Raw genomic sequence first — 20,411 nt, 5'->3', positions numbered from 1 at the left:
TGTAAAGGCTGCTGAAGGCCGTTCACTAGTCTCTTCTTCTCACCTCTCCCTTCATAAAGACTAGGCTCAACTAGCTGCTCCATTCCACCTGCCTACTTACCTTTGCCACCCCTTCGCAACTGCTGCTGTGTGCCACCATTCTCACCTACTACCACATGGCTCTTTCCTTGGTTGGAAAGAATGCTGAGATGTTATCTAGGAACAGGTGGGGGTGACACCCACAGTATTCTTTCTGGTCAATCTCCTTCTAGTCCATGTAAATACAGTTGGTAGACTTTTCAAGGCTAGCACTCAGCTGTTTTTGCCTAAGTTTGAAAAGTTATCTCCTAGTTATTCTGGGTGCTTCTTTCACTGGAAAACATGCATTTGTAAACCTCCCAGGGAAAAGCTGCTCATTGCTGGAGCCCAACTATAATCTGGATACTACAGGATAATCTGTTGGGGCTTCCTAAGAATGAAAAATCCCACAGAGAACAACATGGGACTATGTCACACTTGAAAGTTGGGGCCCTTCTGTGTACTTGTAACTGCTCTAGGGTCCAATCCTATCCAACTTTCCAGCCCCCATGTAGCCACAACAGGTAAGGAAACAACGCTTCTGTTACCTTGAGGAGACCTCTATGATAGCTCCTCCACTGCAAGATGTAGCACAAATCCCATTGGCATAGCTGCATTAGTGCTAGAAAGTTGGATAGGACTGGGTGTCTAGTCTCCTCAGAAGGATCAGGCCTGAGCCCCCACCCCTCCCACATATAGACATCACTCAGAGTTTTTCTTCCCTGGCTATTCATTCATTGACTCTGCAGCGGCTTGTCCAGCTCTCATTTCCAGAAAAGGATGTGTACGTAACCATTTACATTTTTAAAAGAAGTATGAACATTTAATAGCATATATAATTTCACAGTCTAGTTGAGGGAGCTTACAAAAGCTGTGATTCAGTCATATTTTGCAACATACACGTGAGGACTCACAACAAGATTTTGCAGTGCACCTCCGTCCTTAAAGAGGAACATTAACCCACATTCAACTGTTAATGTTCAACCCACATTAACACCACAGTTCAGCTGGTCTCCGCATTCTGTAGATCCCAGGAAGGTGCCTCTAAAGTGCAGAACAGCAACCCAGAACAGTGCAAAACATTTAAATAAGGCACCCCAAAATCTCTCCAACAGACAAAACAAGAATAATGGTTTACCAGACACAGGAAAGGAAAGTAAAAATGTCTCTCCCTGAAAAATGGGGCAGTTGTAGCATGTGACAAACCTGCTTCAGCACAGAGGAAATGGAACTGGATGACCTCTGTTCCATACCAGCTTTGCAACTGTATGCTTCAGATAGAAAGTGAAAATATACACAAAGGGCAGTACATTAATGTAACTTCAACTGGAGGCTTACACCTCATCCGAGGGCCCCCATATCCACGGTTTCAGTTAACCATGAATGCAGAAGGGCCCCCTGCTGTGCTTCCCTCTATTCAGGAGTATCTTCAGAGCCCCAGAGAGGTTGTACACACCCGGTTGTGTGTGTTCCAGGGGAGGGGGTGGGCCAAAGGAGGTCAGAACGGAAGAGGGATTGGCCTGGGAGGGGGGAGGGACCAGCGGAGGCCTCCTTCACTGGATCCCATGCTCTGTGTTGGGCTCGTAAGCCCGACATGTGGCTTCTCAACTCTGCGCCATGGTGCTTCGCAGCTCTGTCCCCTTTCCCTGAGATCTCCAGTTGCTTTCTTGGTCCCACAGGATACAGCAGGGGCCATTCTGGCACTGCTATAGCCTGCGGTGCCAGGAAGCTTAGGAGTGGGCTGCTTGTCTTTCAGTTGATGGTGAACTTCTCATATGGAGAAGTAACTGGAGGTAGGCTTCATGTGGTTTGGGTCCAGGGCATCTTAAAGGCCAACTTCTCCTCACTCTTTAAGATCTTCAGCTGGGGCCCTGCTCTGTGTCACAGCTTTCCTGCATGCACAATTGGTGTGACACATGACAGGGCCTTTTCAGTGATGGCACCAAAAATGTGGAACTCCCTCTCACTGGCAGTCCATGCTTACCTCACATCGTGAGCCTTCACTGCACTGTAAAGATATTTTTATTTCAGCATGCATTTGGCCTGCAATAATTTGGTGCAGGAAAGCTTCTTTGTAGCTTTCTTATCTACTACTTTTGTTTCATTGGAATTATAAATTTTTAAAATTGCATTAAGTTTTTACTTGATATTTTTTTGTTCAACGCTTTAAACACTTTATGGTGGAAAAAATGGCCTAGCAATAGAAAGACAAGTAAAACAAATGCAAGAGTCAATGAACCACAAATCATGAAGCTTTTTACCTTCTCCCAGAAGCATGTAATGTTATTTCCTGATTTATGGCTGCCCTGCTGCTATGCATTATGTACAGGTACACAAGACAAACATTTTGTTATTTCAACTCTGAGATGTTTAATATCTTTCTTTAGAAGAATTAAGCATCCATAGTTCTGAATGTATTATTAAAATAAAAAAGAAGCAATATTTCTGAATAAGACACATGCTTTAGTTCTTCAATGGGTATAGCATTGAGGTTCTCAAACTGGAGCATCGGAAGGGGAAAGGCAGCTACTTGATCCTGGGGATTATGCTACTGCCGGGACTGACTGGGGTGGGTTACCTTACCTGCAGCTAGTGCCAGCCTCCAGGGGTGTAGGGAACTCTGTGGAGCCCTCTTCAAGGCTTCCCAAGCCTCTAGAAAAAGCGATCGGAAACCACATCTGGTTTCAAGATCGCAAACCGGAAGTGGTTTACAATCACTTTTTTTAGACAGAGGTTTGGGGAGCCCTGAGGATGCCAGCGCTAACTGCAAGAAAGGTATAAAAAAAAACCCAATCAGCCCTGGAAGCAGAATGATCCTGGGGATTGCATCACTGCCTTTGCCCCTCCCCTGCCACAACTTACCCCAGTATCCAAACTCCCAAGGAGTTCCCAAACTCCCGAGGATTATGGGAACTGCTAGTATAGCAGATCGAGTAATACTTATGACTTCTGGAACACCTACCAACATTTTATTGTAAAGATCTTCTTCACAAAGCAGTCTCTGTTACTGTCCTAAAAGTACAGAAACTGTTTTGTAGGTTAAATTGTAGGTCTTTTGTGTCATGGTCTGAAAATCAGCTGCTCAAAAGGAGAATGAGCGCCCATTCAATTTGGGTTTGTTCAAGTCACTCCTCATGGTCTCCAAGACCAACTTGACCAGCTCAGTCTTCCCTTTGGCCACCATGGCTTTGGAGAGTTCAAGCACCTCGGCGGTGTGATGGCGACAGACCAGCCGAAGTTCCTGCCGCACCCGCTGCTTTGGGTATTTCTCCTCTGCTTTCTTCACCCAGAGCTCTACTTCCTGCATCAGCCTTTCCGTGTTCATCCGCTTCTGACCAAACAAGGTCAGCAGCATCTCCATTAAACAGCGGAAGCTCTCAGTGTACGTGGAACCCACATCATCCAGCTCTATTGCCTGTTTGAAGCATTCAATGGCATTCAGTTCTTCGTTTTTTATCCGAAGGCATTTTCCCCTCAGCAGATGGATTTCAGGCAAGACGTTGCCCAGGTCTAATTCCATGGCTTTAGCAAAAAATGAGAGCGCATTGTTCAGGGCACTTTCGTCCACTAGGAAAAGCTCCTGTATGGCATCTACACCCATGTAATAGTAAACCTAGGAGAAGATGGAAGCACACACACTCTCAACGTGCTGCCTTTAATGACAGAACAGGACTGCATCCCAGTCAAATACGTCCCAGTATTGGACATTTGTGTCCGTGCTATTGGCATCCCAGGCATTTATGTCCCAATATATTTATATTAGATGTACTTTTTAATTTTTTAAAATACAATGATAGGGTTAGTATTGGGATAAGAGGCTTCGGCTATATAACATGGGGTTTGTTGCGCAGTTACAGGGAGATGCAAATGACCGGAATGCAAAAAAAAAGATGCGAATGTCCAGGGGCACCAATGACTGGGACACATTTGATCAGGACACAATTGCAATCAGAATGCAAATACTATAGTACCATGGACTTTATCGAAAGAATCAAGGTGACTCAAACATTTGGAAGACAGAATGTCATTATTAAAACCACTGTCAGAATTAATCACTTTAAAATATACATTTTTAATGAAGTTGGTTGTACACTTCTCCTAACAGTTTACAGCAGTGGTCCCCAAATGCACCCAGGTCACAGTGCCCCTGCAGCCTCTTCTTCCCAGCTTAGCCAGGTGCTGCCATCTTGGATCACGTGAAATCTTGCAAGATCCAAGATGGCAATACCCAAATCTCACAGGATTTTGATGCTGTTATCTTGGATCACATGAGATTTTGCACAGTCCAAGATGGCAGCACCCAGGAAAGCCAGAAGGAGAGGCTACTCGGGACACCCTACGGTGTCCCTGTGAGTACACTGTGGCACCTTAAGCGTTACAAAGAAGGCCCTGCTTCATGCCCTTTAAGGCAGCAACACAATTGCTACGATCACGCCGCTGCAAGGCAGGAAGGAGGTTTTCACTTAGCTGGGGGTGGATATGGCTCTCCAGAGAGTGTGGGGAACCTGCAACCCCCTCTGAAGACCTCCCTGAGGCTTCAAAATTTTGATAAAAGGAAAAAAAACCACTTCCTGTTTGGGACAAAAATTGGAAGTGGGTTCCCCCCCTTTTTTTCTAAACTTTGAAGCCTCAGGGAGGGCTGCAGAGGGGATTGTGTTGCTGCCCTCCCCCCCACCACACAAAGACTTACAGGGTTCTCAAAGTCTGTGTAGAACTTTGGGAACCACTGTCCTAGCTGATTTTAACAAATGAGCAGAAGTTATCTGAAACAAGATTTCCTTAGAAGATTTCAAAAAAGGGGCATGCTCATGTGGAGAAAGATGTTCCTTGAAATATGCAATTCCCCAGCTATGCAGAGATTTGTAGAGGTCATCAATAGTACTTTGAAATGTTACTGTAAGGGAACAGGTTAAAAATCTGTGTTTATTTATCTATGCAAACTTTGTGAAATGTTTTGTTGAAAATTGTTATATAAATATGGTGAACAAATGACCCAAAGGCTACATTCAGTCCAGCAAGCCTTCCCTGTCTTTTCCTTCAAATTGCAAACAAATGGCCCATTGGTGAGGTACCCCATAGTTGCAGGGTGGGGCTATGTATGCTGTTGGGGGGGGGGAGCTGTGGTGGACTACGTAGTGCCTGCAGACCTCATATTGCCCACCTTGCCAAGATCCATATGCACAAGTGGGCTCCCAGCTATTTGTGGTTCAAAATGGCTAGAGTTTGGTCATTTTGAATCTTATTACATTTCTCCAATAGCCTACTCAGGTGCAACTGTTCCTTCTGCTTCAGTAATCCACTGAGCCTCAGTGCCATGAGCTGGCTCTCGATTTCAGTGTTCTATATATTTATTTAAAATATTTATACCTGTATTCATGAAAAATTAAATAAGGCAGCTTGGGAGAATAGGGATGCTTGCACTCACCTGACCAAGGTCGAGGTATGTCTTCAGGCATGGATGTACCTTCAGGACGCTCTCAAGATCCGTTTTAGCATCTGAAAGGTTTTTCTGGTCCGGCACTCCTCCCATGCCCATCTTTACACGTTCCAGATCACGCAAATACAGCTTGATTAGCATCTAAAGATAAGGAGAGCGTGTTCATCTGATCCTTTTTTTCATGCATGCATTTGTCTGTATTATTATTCTTCAGTCCCTGGCACCTCTAGTTGAAGGACCTCAGGTCATAGGGTTGGGAGAAACCTCTGCTTCCTGAAACCCCAGAGAACAACTCTAGTCAAAGTAGACAGTACTGAGCTAAGTGGACTCACGATGTGAGTCTCAGTAGAAGGCAGCTCTATATGGCACCTAAAAATACCTTCATGAAGCCAAGCAAGGTCAGACCAGTTGGGTCCACTGCCCGATGTCACCCCATACCTGCTGCTGTCGCCTCCAATGCATTTGCTTTTACAAGTGCACATGCACCCTCTCTCCAGAAAAAAAAAGCCTCTTATCTCTTTACTGCCCTCCTTCCTTGCATGGTTCATTTCTAAAAACAGGAAATGCAGAACTTCACCCCTTCCTTAAACAGTTCCTTTAAATAAAACAGGATGTCCCGTATTTCCTGCTTTTAGAAAAGAACGAGGAACAGATCAGGAAGGAGCAAGACAAGGAAGCAGATCAGTGCAGCTCCATCTGTGGGAGGCTGGAAGGAGGTGGTGTGGCAGACTTGGGATGAAGGGCATCCCAAATCTGCCACTCCCCTTGCCACTCAGTGCAAGCCACATCAACTGCTTCACGAATGGGCCAGCCCTGAGGACAAGTCCCAGGAAGAGGCTGTTTGATTCAGGTGTGTATCTCTAGCTGTGTAAGGAGTCGCTGCAGCAAAGACACGGATGTAGCAAAGACAGACAGTGACTTGAACAGCTCACCAAAAAGCAGGGGGTGGGTCAAAAATTACTAAATCCTGCTCCTTGGAAAAATCACCACAGAATGAGTTGGCCTCTCAAATGGCACTTGCCTGCTACAAATTCTTTGAAAGGTGTCTCAGAGTTGGCATACCTTCGCGCGCATGCAGTATGCTTGCCAGTTAAGCACTGGGTCTGGCAGCACATCTAAGGCCATGTTGCAGACTGCCATTGCCATCTTTTGCTTGCCGAGGAAGAGGAAGATTTTGGTTAGCCGGTTTAGAACAGGTGGGTTATCCCTAGCCATTTCAATTGCCTGAAAAACACATTTTTAAAAAATCCATAAGACATTTTTTCACTGGTGAATTTCCACCTCCTCTGTTAATCAACAGGCTCAGTGCCCAGGACAGGCTTTAGAGAGAAGAAAAGGAGTAAGTGGGTGTATGAGCATGTGACAGGAACAAAAATAGGAAAGGTACTCCGGAGCAGCTGATAAACTTAACAGCAGCCAATTCCTCTACATTTGAACAATGATGTACATACATTTACCTTTCCAAAGCAATCAAGAGGATCAGTCCCAGAGTAACCACAGTCATCTATACCCGTGGGAGGAGTTGAGAAGGAATCTTTCCTTTCTAGCAATATGCCAAGATAGCACCAGGCCAATGCTAAAAGAAAATGAGGATAAAATTCAGTTGGCTCTAGAACAGGAGTGCCCAAACCCCGGCCCTGGGGCCACTTGCGGCCCTCGAGGACTCCCAATCTGGCCAGCTGGGAGCCCTCCGTCTCCAATGAGTTCTGGCCCTCCAGAGACTTGCTGGAGCCCACACTGGCCCGACACAACTTCTCTCAATGTGACGGCCAACTGTTAGACCTCTCATGTGAGCTGTGGGACGAGGGCTCCCTCCACTGCTTGTTGTTTCACATTTGTGATGCAGCAGTGACAGCAAAGGAAAGGCCGGCCTTGCTTTGTGCAAGGCCTTTTATAGGCCCTGAGCTATTGCAAGACCTTCATTCATTCACATAAGTTCCATCTCTAATGTATTCATTTATGTAAATTTATTCAAATTTGGAATGTAAATTAACTCTTCTTTTCCCCGGCCCCAGACACAGTGTCAAAGAGATGATGTGGCCCTCCTGCCAAGGAGGACTCCCCTGCTCTAGAAGATGTCTTAGAAACAGCTTTCTACCTGCTTCATCAGGCTCAAAATAAAATCCAAATTATTCATTCATGAACGCATTGCAGTCCCACCTGTTGCTGCACAGCCAGACGTTTCCTGTCTGCTTTTCCTCTGGCTTGGTCTGCCATGGAAATGCGGCCACAGCTGAGTCAAACTTTGGACAAAGGCAGTTCCTGAAGCAAATCATGCCGGCTGGCACTGGGCTAGCTCCGGCGGGAGCCCGGCAGTGAGCCCTACAAACGTGCCGTGCGGAGCCGTGCCGCAGACCTCAGGATTAGGCTCTCATTCTCTAAACTACGTAACAGTCCACATGTGGTGGAATCTTTATCTTGCAGCCCCTTTCTTTTCTTTCCCTTCTACCTTCAACCAGTTAGAGCATGAGCCTGAAGATCAGTCTTAAGTCTGTCCTCTTGAACTATGCAGCCAGGATTCCAAGGCCCTTCTATAAACATCCCTTGGTCTGGTATTTTAGTCCTCTTTTGGAGACTTGTAGTACCAGTCAAGAGTACAAGACAGCTGGGAGTACAATTCTCTGAACTATGATTCTGTGTTAGATGACTGTTCTCCAGAGAGCCAACAGGGCCCTCAGGGCAACCAAGTCACAGTTCTGTCATCATAACTCAGCCAACCCTTCTCTCCATTTCTCTACTTGTCCATACAGAAATGTTTCTGTAAGCTTTCTCCTGCTTGTTCTAGAGCCCATGATACCTCATTATACCCACTATACTTTTGGAATCTTGGGAAATCCAACACTTGACATATGTCATTGGCATATGACAGATCATATGTCACCTTATTAATCCTCCACAGACACTGTGCTCCTCTTCCTTCTAGCTTGGAGAGTGGCACCAATTTTGCCAACCACACTCATTTAAGTTAATGTTACTGTGTTGCTTTTCATGGTTTCCCCCCTTTCCCCTATTACTGAAAACAATCTCCTCAATAAACTAACAGCGCAATCCTATCTTGCACTGGAATAGGCAGGCCAGGCCTGCACTGTATCCAGTGCAAGAAAGTGTCCCAAGTGGCTCAGCCAGAGGTAAGGGGAAACTCTTCCCCTTACTCCTGGGTAAGCCACTGTAGCCCCAATGGGTCTCCTCAGATTTGCACCACCTCCCAAAGCGCTGCTTGGGAATGGGGGTTGGGATCCAGCATAACAGCCAGGTCCCAGCCCTGCTTCCCACCTGCTTGCCCCCGGGACCGCCCTCTGCCCGCCTTCCCCCCACCCTAGAACGCCTCCCTCCCACCGCCTCCTCACCTCCGCCCCGTCCACCCCAGTGCCTTGCATTGGCCGAGCTCAGCCGACTCAAGACCCCCCCAGCAGAGTTGGGGCAGAGGCTGGATTCAGCCTCTGCGGGCCGATGTGCGTCCCTGCACCGGCCTAGCCTACTCACATGGAGGCACAAACGTGCTTTACGGCACATTTGGAACCCTCCTGGGCTGGTGCAAGGGACTTGCGCCTGCCCAAGGGCGCCTCAGGATTGCGCCCTAAGTATTTGTTTCAGCTACAAATGAGGTTCTGACTCCCTCTGGTAGCAAGTTGGCAGGTTAATGCACCATGACCAACCATCTTTTAACAAGTGTATCTTAGAGAACATGTAAATCATTCGCACACATGTCTTGGAGCACTTGTGGTTACATAATCCTAACCCCTTATGTCAGTGCTTTCCAGCACTGGCTTAGCGGTGCCAGTGGGATGTGTGCTGCATCCTGCAGTTGGGTGTCACTCACAGAGGCCTCCTCAAAGTCAGGGAATGTTTGTTCCCTGACCTCAGAGCTGCATTGCCCTTATGTCAGTGCTGGAAAGCACTGACACAAGGGGTTAGGATTGCACCCTAAATAGTTCAAGATAGTTAAGGGCAGTGATGAGGGAAAAGATTGCAAGGGGCTGTTTACATACATCCCTGTAAGGGAAGTTCATGCATCCAGGGCTTTTCATCAGTGTCCCCTAGGTTTACTGCTGAAGCCAGTCACTTTTGAAACTTGAATAGACGCTTGCCTCATTGGCTATGGAAATTTGAGCAACAAAGTTGCAAATAGCTCTTTTGAATGTCAGCCATGAAAAACTGCTGTGCTGAAAGCTTGCCTATGAACATAATAATAGTAACATGAATTAGGCATGAAGCACTTTGCCCAATACAAGTATGTGTCGCTTAATGACAAGGCTATGTTCTCCATGCCTTGTGGCAGCTAGCAGTACTGCCTAATACTATGTAGCAGCTGGTAGTGCAGCAGAAAGCCTTGCGGCACCACAGCTCTCCTGCTGCAACCCACCAAAAATTGGGTTGCGACCCACTGGTGTTGTCATGACCACAGTTAGGGAGCTCCACTATTGTATATGTGGTTGGCTGTTGACTGACATGTTACGCGGCGCAATGGAAAGGCAGAAGCCAATATGGTTGGCTCCAGCAGTGTCACAGGAGTTGCCAGAATGTATAAAAGATTTCTCTTACCTCTATAATGCAGACTAGAGGATTTGAGGACTTGTTGAAGCAACACTAGGGCTCTGTTGAAGGCTGGCAATCTTCTTTCTTTGTCATTGTCCTTGTTCATCCACATCCCATCCAATCTAAAGCAAAGAAGATAAGTGCTATTATTATTTATAATGCTTAAAATATCAACAACAAGTTCGCAAAGCAGTTCACATATTGAAATAAATGAAAAGATGATTCCTTGTCCCCCAAAAGGCTCAGTTTTTTTTTTTTGAGGCAAAAAACAAAGACATAAAAACTGACACCAGCGAACAGCCATTGAAAAAGACACGCTAGACTGGAACAGAAAGGGGCCGTAGCTCTTCTCCTGCTGAATATAACTGAACCACCACTTAAGCAGTGCCACTTGGTTCAGGGTTACTTCTCTATATTTCTCTATAAATACAGCCATTAATGCACTTGTGAAAGTGTGCATAGGATTGCTGCCCTAAACTCACAACCTATTTCATTTCGCCAAGCATGGGTAAGGTTATGAGATATGCCACAAATCATAAAAATGAAATTGAATCTCTCAGATTGGCTCATCGAAGACTTTGAGCTTAGATAACATTATTTAGCAATACATCTTTAACCAAAGTAATGGATACATTTAAGTACATGCTAGTTGTTGGCATCCTTCAGTCTCGGAAGACTATGGTATCGCGCTCTGAATGGCGGTTCTGGAACAGAGTGTCCTCTCCAGTGCGCGAAGCCTGGGTAAAGTAGGTATGGAGGATAGACTATTACTCATGCAACAAATTCGCCCTCTCCACATCGCTGAAATGGTCCAATGGAAAGGCAGAAGCCAATACGGTTGGTTCCAGCAGTGTCACAGGAGTTGCCAGAATGTGACTGTGTTCAGCCATGAACTGCCTCAGGGACTCTGGCTCTGGATTTTGCCTTGAGGTTGACTCCTGAAGCCTTTTCCATAACTGGATGTAGCCACAAGGCAGTGGAGGTTTGGGATCAGAGTTTTCCTTCTCTGAGATGAGCTGCCTTCCCAGGCTGACGAGTCCTATCTACCTGATGGCTGTTTAGTCGCCTCTTACAACAAGTACAGCCAAACTGAGGGCCTATTCTTATCCCCCAGCCCCCGGGGGAAGTACATGCTAATACATAACAAAATTAACAACACGTTTTTGTTCTAATTGGAGAGATTCTATAAGCACCCAGTACAAAAAGAATTGAAAACTGTTTTAGAACTACAGCAGAACATCCCCTGCCTTCAGCCAGGAATAATTGCTAGCAAATAAAATGGAAAGTGAAAGTAAATGAAAGCAACCTCTTTGTTCCTAAGGGTCCATGTCCAAATTTCTATACAATTTAGTAAGGGAATATTACCAAATTCCCAATTGTTCTCAACAGATAGTATTAACCACGATATACAGAACTGTATGACTAATTAGTTCTGTTCTAACAGAATGCTTTGGAAAATACCTGACAGTGAACATTTGCTTCCCATTTGGTGCTGCGTTTCAAACAAAGGGAAAGTCAGAATATATTTCAAAAGACACTGTAGCTAGTGCTGAGGAATTTTTGGAGCAGAAGACAGCTTTGTCCTAAGGCTATTCACATATTATGCTGTATCCAGGTACAATGTATCCAGGTGTAGCTGTCTTTTTCATGTGAATAGTAATTCTAGCTGGCTTCATGTTCAAAGTCAACCCTTGAAAATCCTGTGGATGAAATCCAGGGACAGCTCTGCCTGGGGAGCCTGTAGCCAGGCACACTGGCTGTGAATAATTGCACTAGCTACAGATTAACAGTGGTTGTAGCTAGGTACGTACATTGATGTTCCTGAGGACAGTTTAAGACTGTATGAACAGCAGCCATTCTGTGTTCTCTCTTTCCATTTCATCTATAACCCCCCAGTCACTTTTCCCCTAATAGGGATTACTCCTAGCAGAAAGACAACTTGGGAAGAGGTTGCAAGCGAAAAGTGGCAGGGGAAGAACAGGCCCCTCTGCGGCCTCCACTCTCCATCCCACCAATCCCCAAATCCCCTAGCAGGGATAGTGTCAGATTATTTCTCCATGATCTCCCCTCTAGGAACCTATACACCCCTGCTTTCAGTCTCAGCTGATGTTGGGACATGGGGACCTGAAAGGTCTTCTGATCATACACAGGTTTGACAGATTCATGACATCACTCTGCTGCCAAGTGAAGATTAAACAGTGATGAATCAGGGGTGAGGCTCCAAATCTATACGCTAAATATAAACATTACATTAATGAATGCTCAGATTTTCACATGCATTATCTGAGTATGTCCATGAGAAGTTTGAATAGATCATTTATCTGGCTGTATTTCAGGAGTTCCTGTACCTATAAACCAGGGGTGGCCATACTTGCTTATCGTAAGAGCCACATATGATAAAATTAGATGGCTGAGAACTGCAAGAGAGATGTTTGAGAGCCACAATATTAAAGAAGCTTTTAAATTCTTAAATGTATTTACTGACCATGAACATTAACTATATGTTTTAATCCAGTGGACCCATAGTTTATACCCAGTAAATAATTATAAAGCATTAAAAAATTGTATTTACCTTTTATTAATTGTGATGCAAAAAGGAGCTCAGCCAACATATTTCTGTGAGCAGCACATTATATATTAAAAAGCTGCTTGTGGCTCATGAGCTGTAGTTTGGTTGCCCTGACATAAACCATCAAATAAACTCACGTGCTAGTTTGCAAAGAAGCAAGAAAACTAAGTGAATTTCACCAGAAAAAGTTCTAGATGTTCCTCTGCCAATGTTTTCTATTTCTTTGGGAGGAGGTCTGAAGGTTATCTTTCATCCCCCAGATCCCTGCCTCACCTGATGTGCAGTGTGGCCATAGTGAAGTACCAGCTTCTTTTCTCCTCCAAAGAAATCTGAAATTGAGAGAGAAGTTAGGAGAAAAGTACTTTTGCATTCCTGCCAATACCTGTGCTGATACAGCATCTCCATCCATGAACCTGTCAAGCATGTGTTCATGTTATGGTCAGTGATGATGACATCATCCTTGAACCATATTTCATTCAATGTCATGAAACAGAGGTATCGGACTGTAGTCAGCATCAGCTTGTCCAAATGGCCAAATGAGGCAGTTGCCTCAACAGATGGGGCAGCCACCAGCCTCCCTCCACTGCTCCTCAGTAGTGTAGCTAGAGGGGGGCAAAAGGGTTATTGCAGGTTCTGCAGCGCACTGTGTAAGTGGCTCCTCCCACTCACGGTCAGCGCCATTCTAGGTGTTTGGTTTGGCAAGTGCCTGAGCATTGCCACTGCTGCCTGGAATGGCTCCTATGGCAAGTGGGAGGGCACTTACAGTACTTACCATTTTGCCCCCCTCTAGCTATGCTACTGCTGACCCTTCTCCCCCTACTTCCTGGTTTTGAAAAAAATGACGTGAAAGAGGAAGTGTGAAGGAGAGGAGAATCCAGAGAGCAACAGCAGGGGGAGCATCAGAGGTGGCAACTGGGCCGTTGTCAGGAAAAGGGGGCAGCTGCAGGCTCTGGAAAGTCTTGAACCTGAACACAGTCCTTGAAAAAAGTAATATACAGTAGAGCTTGTCCATATGGAATTAATCATATTGCTTCTATAAAGGCATGTATATTCTTCTTTATAGCAAGGTAAAATTAGATGTATTTTGGCCTTCCCTTCCGGGCTTAATTGGGTCAGGCTAATGGAGGCATATGGGATGCAGTGGCTCAGTGGGTTAAACTGCTGAATTGATGAGCCTGTTGACCACAAGGTTGGCAGTTCGAATCCACGTTGCCGGGTGAGCTCCTGTTGTTTGTCCCAGCTCCTGCCAACTTAGCAGGTCAAAAGCATGTAAAAATGTGAGTAGATAAATAGGTATCACCTTGGTGGGAAGGTAATGGCGTTCCGTGCACTTAGGCATTTAGTCGTGCCGGCCACATGACCACGGAAACTGTCTATAGACCATGCTGGCCCTTCAGCTTAGAAACAGAGAGACTAGGCTTAACACGAGGGGGGGGGGGTGAACCTTTATCTTTAATGGAGGCATATTCCCTTCGCCATGATCTTTATTTAACTGGAAAGTATTTCTGAAGTTATTATTTTCACATGGGGTAAATTTAACTGAGTAAAACTGAACCTGCTGAAAGTTGCTGATTGCTGGGTTGCAACTGTTTGCATATTCTCCTGTTTGTGCATCACCTCCAAGAAATGCACACACAGAGAAGTTTGTGTCCTCCTTCTGTACATGGTTACTGCTACTGTTTTGTGTTGTTTCACAAATACACCTTTGTCTGAAAAATGAAATGGTATGGAAAGGCAACTATCTCCAGGCTATTGAACATTTGGAGCAGACCTGAAAGCAGGCAAAACTACTTGAGCTGATTTCCACACATTGACAAAGTAAAGACGACATTCCTATGCACACGTACTTGGCAGTAAGACCCATTGAAATCTTGGGGATTTACTGCTGAGTAAACATGGATAAAATCAAGGCAGAAACATTTTACCCATCACAGCGTTCAGCAATCTCTCTGAATGTACTACCAGGGAAAAATTATCATCCAGACCAGACACAATTTTTTAAAGAAGGATCGAAAAGCATTCTGCAGTATTTGACTGATTTGTTTAACAAGTGTTCTCTCTGTATGAAAAGTTCAGAGATCTAAGCTGACCAGCTTGAAGACTAACATTTTCACATGTCTCCAGTGATTATTTCCAAAACAAACTTTGTGTGTTTTTAGTGCTTCTTTTTTCTCCTTGATAAGAAGTTTAGATTCAGCACAGGTGAAATTTAAAGATAAATACAACCCAGGCCCTCAGTGCAAACACTGGGCTTTTGTCAACAGTGTTCCAGGTCAGCCACCTGCCTTTAGTTTGTTCCTACAAGGGAATTCTCCACCGGGCATGCAGCAGGAGGCACCTTGATTTAGACAGCCTAAACCAGAAGATGGGAATGTTTCAAAGTATCTATTCTGAAAACGGGAAACAATTTAGGAGTTGGTGCATGGCAGGGTTGCCAGGATTGGTGCAGGAGGAGAGACCATAGCTTAGGCAGAACATGTGCACTCTCTGCCTCAGGCATTCCGAGCCAAAAGGACTGCAGGAAGAGAGGCTGGGAAAGCACTCTGCCCAAGTCCCTGATCAGCCACCTTTGCCAGTCAGGGGAGATGAGACTGCTAGAATAACCAATAGTCTGAATCAACATAAAGCTGCTTCAGAGGTTCAGATGTTGAAACCATTAAGACCCTTCCAGCTCTCCCAAAATCCCCCCAAGCTGGCACACTTTCTCCTCTCCTCTGCTTTTATTTCCCCCCACCCCTCCTCCCTACTTTTCCAGCTTTCCCCAGCCACTTCTGCAGTTCATACCACCCCCATCGTCAATCCTTCCTACCCATCCCCATTCCTCCAGACCTCAATCTATGAGTTACGGCACCTGAAACACAAGGATTGCAAGAGGACTGCAACAACTCTGCTTTGTTCTGTCTTGTGTCAGTGGCGTCTCTGGGAGTGCGGGGGACGACGACGACGACACCGGGTGACATGCACAGGGTGACCATTACTGGCCAAAAATTTTTAACTCTTAGAATTTTCAGTGGATACCATCATGTTGTATATCAATCGATGCATAATTTCATGTGGCATGCAATTAAACAAACCATGCTGAAATATCTCTATTCTATCAAAAGTTATAAAATGCATATATGTAAGCCTACAAGTAAACAAACAAAATGTGTAGATTAAAATCATTGCTGTTCTCTATAAAACCTGCAATGTGGTGTTAGGTGTGTGTTGCAATGGGTTCTTGTGTGTATTTGACAAGACTAGATTACCCTTAGGTGTGAGGCCCAATTTGGGGCAGTTGCTTCAATTGGCTTAAAACCCAATATTTAAGTTTAATACTTAAAGTCCATACTTAAGTTTAATAGTATGGCAGTTGTGGGCAGCTGCTATTGCCATCTTAATGTGCTGTCCCAGGAAGCCACCATGGGTGGAGGAAGATTTGCATGCATGCCATCCTATCTGCCTGTTGGTCACTGTAGAGCCTATTCATCTGATTTCTTTATTTGGAAGTCCCACTCTTTTACAGGCTGGAAATCTCAGAACCTTCAGGCCATGAGGGAGCATGGGTTACCCCAATATAAGGAAAAAGGGTGCCATTCTTTGGAGAATTGAGAAGGCCTGAAGCTCATCTCAGGAGGACTTTGGAGAGATTCTAGTTTGCAGCCTAGTGATATGTCTGTAAGACTATTTCATGGCTATACAGAAGCAGAAACAGCAGCGGATAAGATCTGGGCCCACCATGAAGCCTTGAACCAAACAAGCAAACTGAGACATGCTAGATTTGTGGGGCATTTCTGGGAAACAATGCCTATTTTTGGACAGTACAGTCCTATGCATGTCTACTCAGAAGTAAGTACAAATGTGTTCATTGTGACTTACTCCCAGGTAAGTATGTGTAGGATTGCATCCTAAGGCTACAATCCTATGCAAACTTTACTGGAAGTAAGCCCAATTGAACATAGTGGGACTTACTTCAAGTAAACATGCATAGGATCGTGCTACAGGTCTGAAGCATTTTCTATATTTGTTTTTACTGAACATTGTTATTGTTGAATATGTTCAGAAAATAAAAGAAAATGTTCAGAAAATAAAAGAAAATAAAATAAAGCAAATTTGAAATCCAATTATATTGTCTCTGTGTTGTTGTCATTACCCTCATTTACTGTTTTGGTTAATGGTTGGCAACCTTCAGTCTCGAAAGACTATGGTATACGCCTACAGCATCCAGTATTCCCAGGCGGTCTCCCATCCAAGTACTAACCAGGCCTGACCCTGCTTAGCTTCCGAGATCAGACGAGATCGGGCATGTACAGGGTAACAGTTTACTGTTTTAGCTGCCTAGGTAATCACAAGGTGGGATCACAAGAACATGATAGCTTAATTCAACCATCCCATTTAATTGTGTTTTACGGGAAACACTATGCGACTCCACTTGTGTTGACATTATGTCAGGTCAGATCATATATAAGCACTCATATTAAGTGGTGGCTGGGGCAGGCAGAGAACTGACAGGGGTGCTCCACACCTACTGCTTTCCCTGACCCATTATCTGCCCCACCTGACCACCAAACCACCTTCTTCTCGCTTGCTCTCTTTTTAAATCAAGCAAAAAGAGGGGGCTCCCTTCTCCTCCAGCACCATGCTGAAGAAAAATAATGGTGGAGCTAGAGGAGGAGGTAGGGATGGCTGCTGTGAACCTCTTCCCCATTGCCTGCCTCTGCTCCTCTTCTCCCTCTCCACACCTTCACTCTGCAGGCAGGGAGGATCTTGGGTGTGGAACTCCCAAACTCTCCCATTCAGCTTTGAAGTCATGGTGGGTGGAGGAGGTGCACGCAGCAGTGGCGTGCAGGGGCTTGAGCTTAAAAAAAACAAACAGATTGACAAAATGCGGGCATTGCCTGGGCACCACTTTAGCTTGGCCAGGTCTGACGCTACACATTAGTTAGGGGGCTTTTAAAAACATAATGGGGTTAGGATTCCTGTTAGGTCCTCAGAAGTATGAGGACTAATGTGTGTTACACAGACTACAGTCATCTCGCCTCTCTCTTAAAAAAAAAATCATTAAAAAATAGTATCCATTTTGTTGCTTGAGTTTGTGAACTTTTCTCACACCATTTCTGCAGGATTAGATGCCAGGCAACGGGTGTTTTTAAAGTGGGTGTTGGTTCTTTCATGGCAAGGGCTTTCTCCTGGCCTGACTCGATTCCCTGAGGGCTTTCTGCAGCTTAGCACACCAGCTGCAGACACTGGGGTGTTAACTGGCACTTTGACCTGCAGAGATCTTTTCCTTGTGAGAATGAACTCTGCTCCCTATTACCATCTGTCCTGGAGTACAGGAATGGAGAGGATCACTCTGACCTCTGCCAATAGCCAGATAAACAATATGCCGCTTGGGGGGAGGGGGATGTTTTTCTTGCCTCCCAGGAAGAACATCATGACAGAGGGAGGGCCAGCCTGCAGCTACAGAGGGTTTGCTTTCTCCCCACCCTATAGGAAAATAACACCTTGCTCTACCTGCCAGTTGCCTTGAGACTGCAGTAGCGAGGGAAGCACCATTTGCCATCAGCTGGAGTACTAAAGGTTGCAGGGTTGTTTTTGTACCTTTATGTGTTGGATGTCACCTTGGGAATTGTTTAATTGAACAAATTAAATTCAGAGGGAGATAACTTCAGGCTAAAGAAATAAAATGGTATGGGTGTCAGTGGCCAGGTTGTCCCACTAGGTCAGTGATTTTCAACCTTTTTCATCTCATCGCACACTGACAAGGCACTAAAATTTTCAGGGCGTATCACCAGCTTTTTTGACAATTGACAAGGCACATCACATTGCTGGTGAGTGACTCGCATCCCCAATGGTCCTACTAATACATGACCCTTCCCCAAGCTCCCACAGTACACCAATGTGCTGCAGTAACTTGCTCCTGGCTCCAGATCACCCAGGACCAGCCAGGAATGTCTATCAAAGTTGCCATCTTCAGTCCTTCAGTTGTTGATATTTTCCCTTCTCTCATGCAAGCATCCCTTCGCATCCACACTTTGACATCACTGGGAATCTTTTTTTTCCCCCCTCAGGGCTCAGTGACTTTTCCAGATTGGGAATGTGACATGGGTGGGGATCTAATGGGATAGGAGGACTAAAGTCATCTTTCTCCACACTGTGATCCCAAATCACAGAGGGCCCAATCTGGGTGCTCTTTCCTGAACACAAACATGCTACTCCAAACCACTTCCTTCAAGTAAGGTGTAGTTGGTCATTTCTTTGTATGGAAGTTGGCTCTCTCTTTTCTAAAACTCCTCCTGGGAGATGGCAGGCAAGTGGTATAACCTGAGGGAAAATGAGTCTGTGTTGTCAAACTGTCTGGGTATGCAACAAATATATTTGACAGCACCCTAATTCCTTCCCTGTTGAACAGTGAATGACACCACCAACAATGCTTGCCTACTCACCTGCTTCCCATAAGCAAGTGCCTTAGCATAGAGAGCAAGACCGGCCATCAGTTTTTCCAGTTTCTCATCTTCATTCACCAGCCCAACATCAAAGGCATAAGCATAGCCCTGCTCAGCCAGGCAGCGGGCGGCTCTGAGTTGAGAATCCCCTTGTGGATCATCTCCTGACTCCAAGCCCATTAAGTGGGAAAGTTTTTCCGTGCAGCAGGCCTCTTCGCGCTCATTGTTCAGCTGGTCATAAACGTAGGCCAGGTTTGCCCAAGCATTCAGGTTCTCAGGTGCCTCCTGAGAGACATGAAGGAAAATCTCCTTGGCTTGCTCCACTTCCTCCAGGTAGAAGGAAAAGACCCCGAGAAGGTTCCTGATGGCAAACTGCTGGGAGCCCGTTTCAAATTCAAGCTCATAGGATAGGCTTTCTCGTTTCAGCTTCACGTCTCTCCCTTGGAAATTCAGAGGTGAAGAGGATTCAAAATTCAAGTTCATATCTAGGTGAAAGTGGCCAGGAATATAATCCATTTCGTCCACCAGAGTATCAATGTCCACCTCCGTTTCTTCCATTTTTCCACTGGAAAGATGAACTGCCACAGTCCCACAGGCAGCTACTTTCCCTAGTGTGTTACCTTTCCTGTTTTTTTTCTTCTTTTTTGCTCTTCCCTGTCAGGATGTTTGCATTTCCAAATCCTCCGCCTCTTTCTTTACCTGTATTTCTGGTTACTGCAGTCTATTCACAGGATGTTTGGAAAGAGAGGAGGAGCAAAACAGAATGCTTATTGCTCTGCAGCCAGTCTTCTGGATCAGGGGTGGCCTTTGGTCAATGAATCATAGGCAAGACTAATCAATTCACCTTATTGGTCCGCGTTGAAGCTTGGGCAGTGAAGATCAAGTAGAAACTGGATACGTATTAACCCATGATCCTCATAACATCTTAATAATAACTGTATTTATAAATCCCAAGGCTTTTAAAAACTGCAGAATCTGTCTTCCCACAGCCTCTGATTTCTCCTTCATCGTACCGACTAGTCTTCTCCCTAACGGACACTCCTAACTGTCTCTCACAGCTTGGACTCTGGTCTATCACAGACTCCCCTCCTCACCAACATTCTAGAAGTGCTGTACTCCATAACTCTGCCCTGCTATATAAGATGTTCCCATGCATCAACATTGTGTAACAACATGAAACTGCAGTGATGGAGACTGGGGGACCTCACCTGGGAAGGTGTTCCCCAAACTGTGCTATCAGGGAAGGCTTTGTTCCTCATGCCCACCCATTGCATCTCTGATAGCAGAGAGACTCAGAACAACAGAGCTTCTGAAATTAACCTCAATGCTTGGGCAGAATTAACAGTCCAATCCAGACTAGTGCTGGTGCAGTGGGGCTACATGACCT

General features: G+C 45.3%; 1 protein-coding gene and 1 pseudogene across 1 annotated transcript; both read right to left on the bottom strand.

Moving 5' to 3' along the window:
- Positions 1-3,139: 3,139 nt before the first annotated feature.
- Positions 3,140-19,582, bottom strand: TTC22 (tetratricopeptide repeat domain 22). The gene is made up of 7 exons (XM_066626401.1): positions 19,025-19,582; positions 12,873-12,928; positions 10,037-10,152; positions 6,952-7,070; positions 6,557-6,718; positions 5,483-5,635; positions 3,140-3,670 (listed from the first exon to the last, which is right to left on the bottom strand). The coding sequence occupies exons 1-7, from the start codon at positions 19,580-19,582 to the stop codon at positions 3,140-3,142; spliced, it is 1,695 nt and encodes a 564-aa protein (XP_066482498.1).
- LOC136650180 (5S ribosomal RNA) lies at positions 16,794-16,908 on the bottom strand (annotated as a pseudogene).
- Positions 19,583-20,411: the final 829 nt, after the last annotated feature.

Source organism: Tiliqua scincoides, chromosome 4 (genome assembly GCF_035046505.1).
Source record: "Tiliqua scincoides isolate rTilSci1 chromosome 4, rTilSci1.hap2, whole genome shotgun sequence".
Lineage (NCBI taxonomy): Eukaryota > Metazoa > Chordata > Lepidosauria > Squamata > Scincidae > Tiliqua > Tiliqua scincoides.
This window is presented reverse-complemented; position numbering and strand designations above follow the sequence as displayed.

Bases quoted from the DNA above. Each gene is read 5' to 3' on its own strand.
- TTC22 (XM_066626401.1), bottom strand. From the start codon at position 19,582: ATGGAAGAAACGGAGGTGGACATTGATACTCTGGTGGACGAAATGGAT. The intron at 7,071-10,036 runs GTAAGAGAAATC...ATTTTCTTTTAG, and splicing joins CTCTAGTCTGCATTATAGAG to CATTGGCCTGGTGCTATCTT. The intron at 6,719-6,951 runs GTAAATGTATGT...TGTGTTTTTCAG, and splicing joins CTCTTGATTGCTTTGGAAAG to GCAATTGAAATGGCTAGGGA.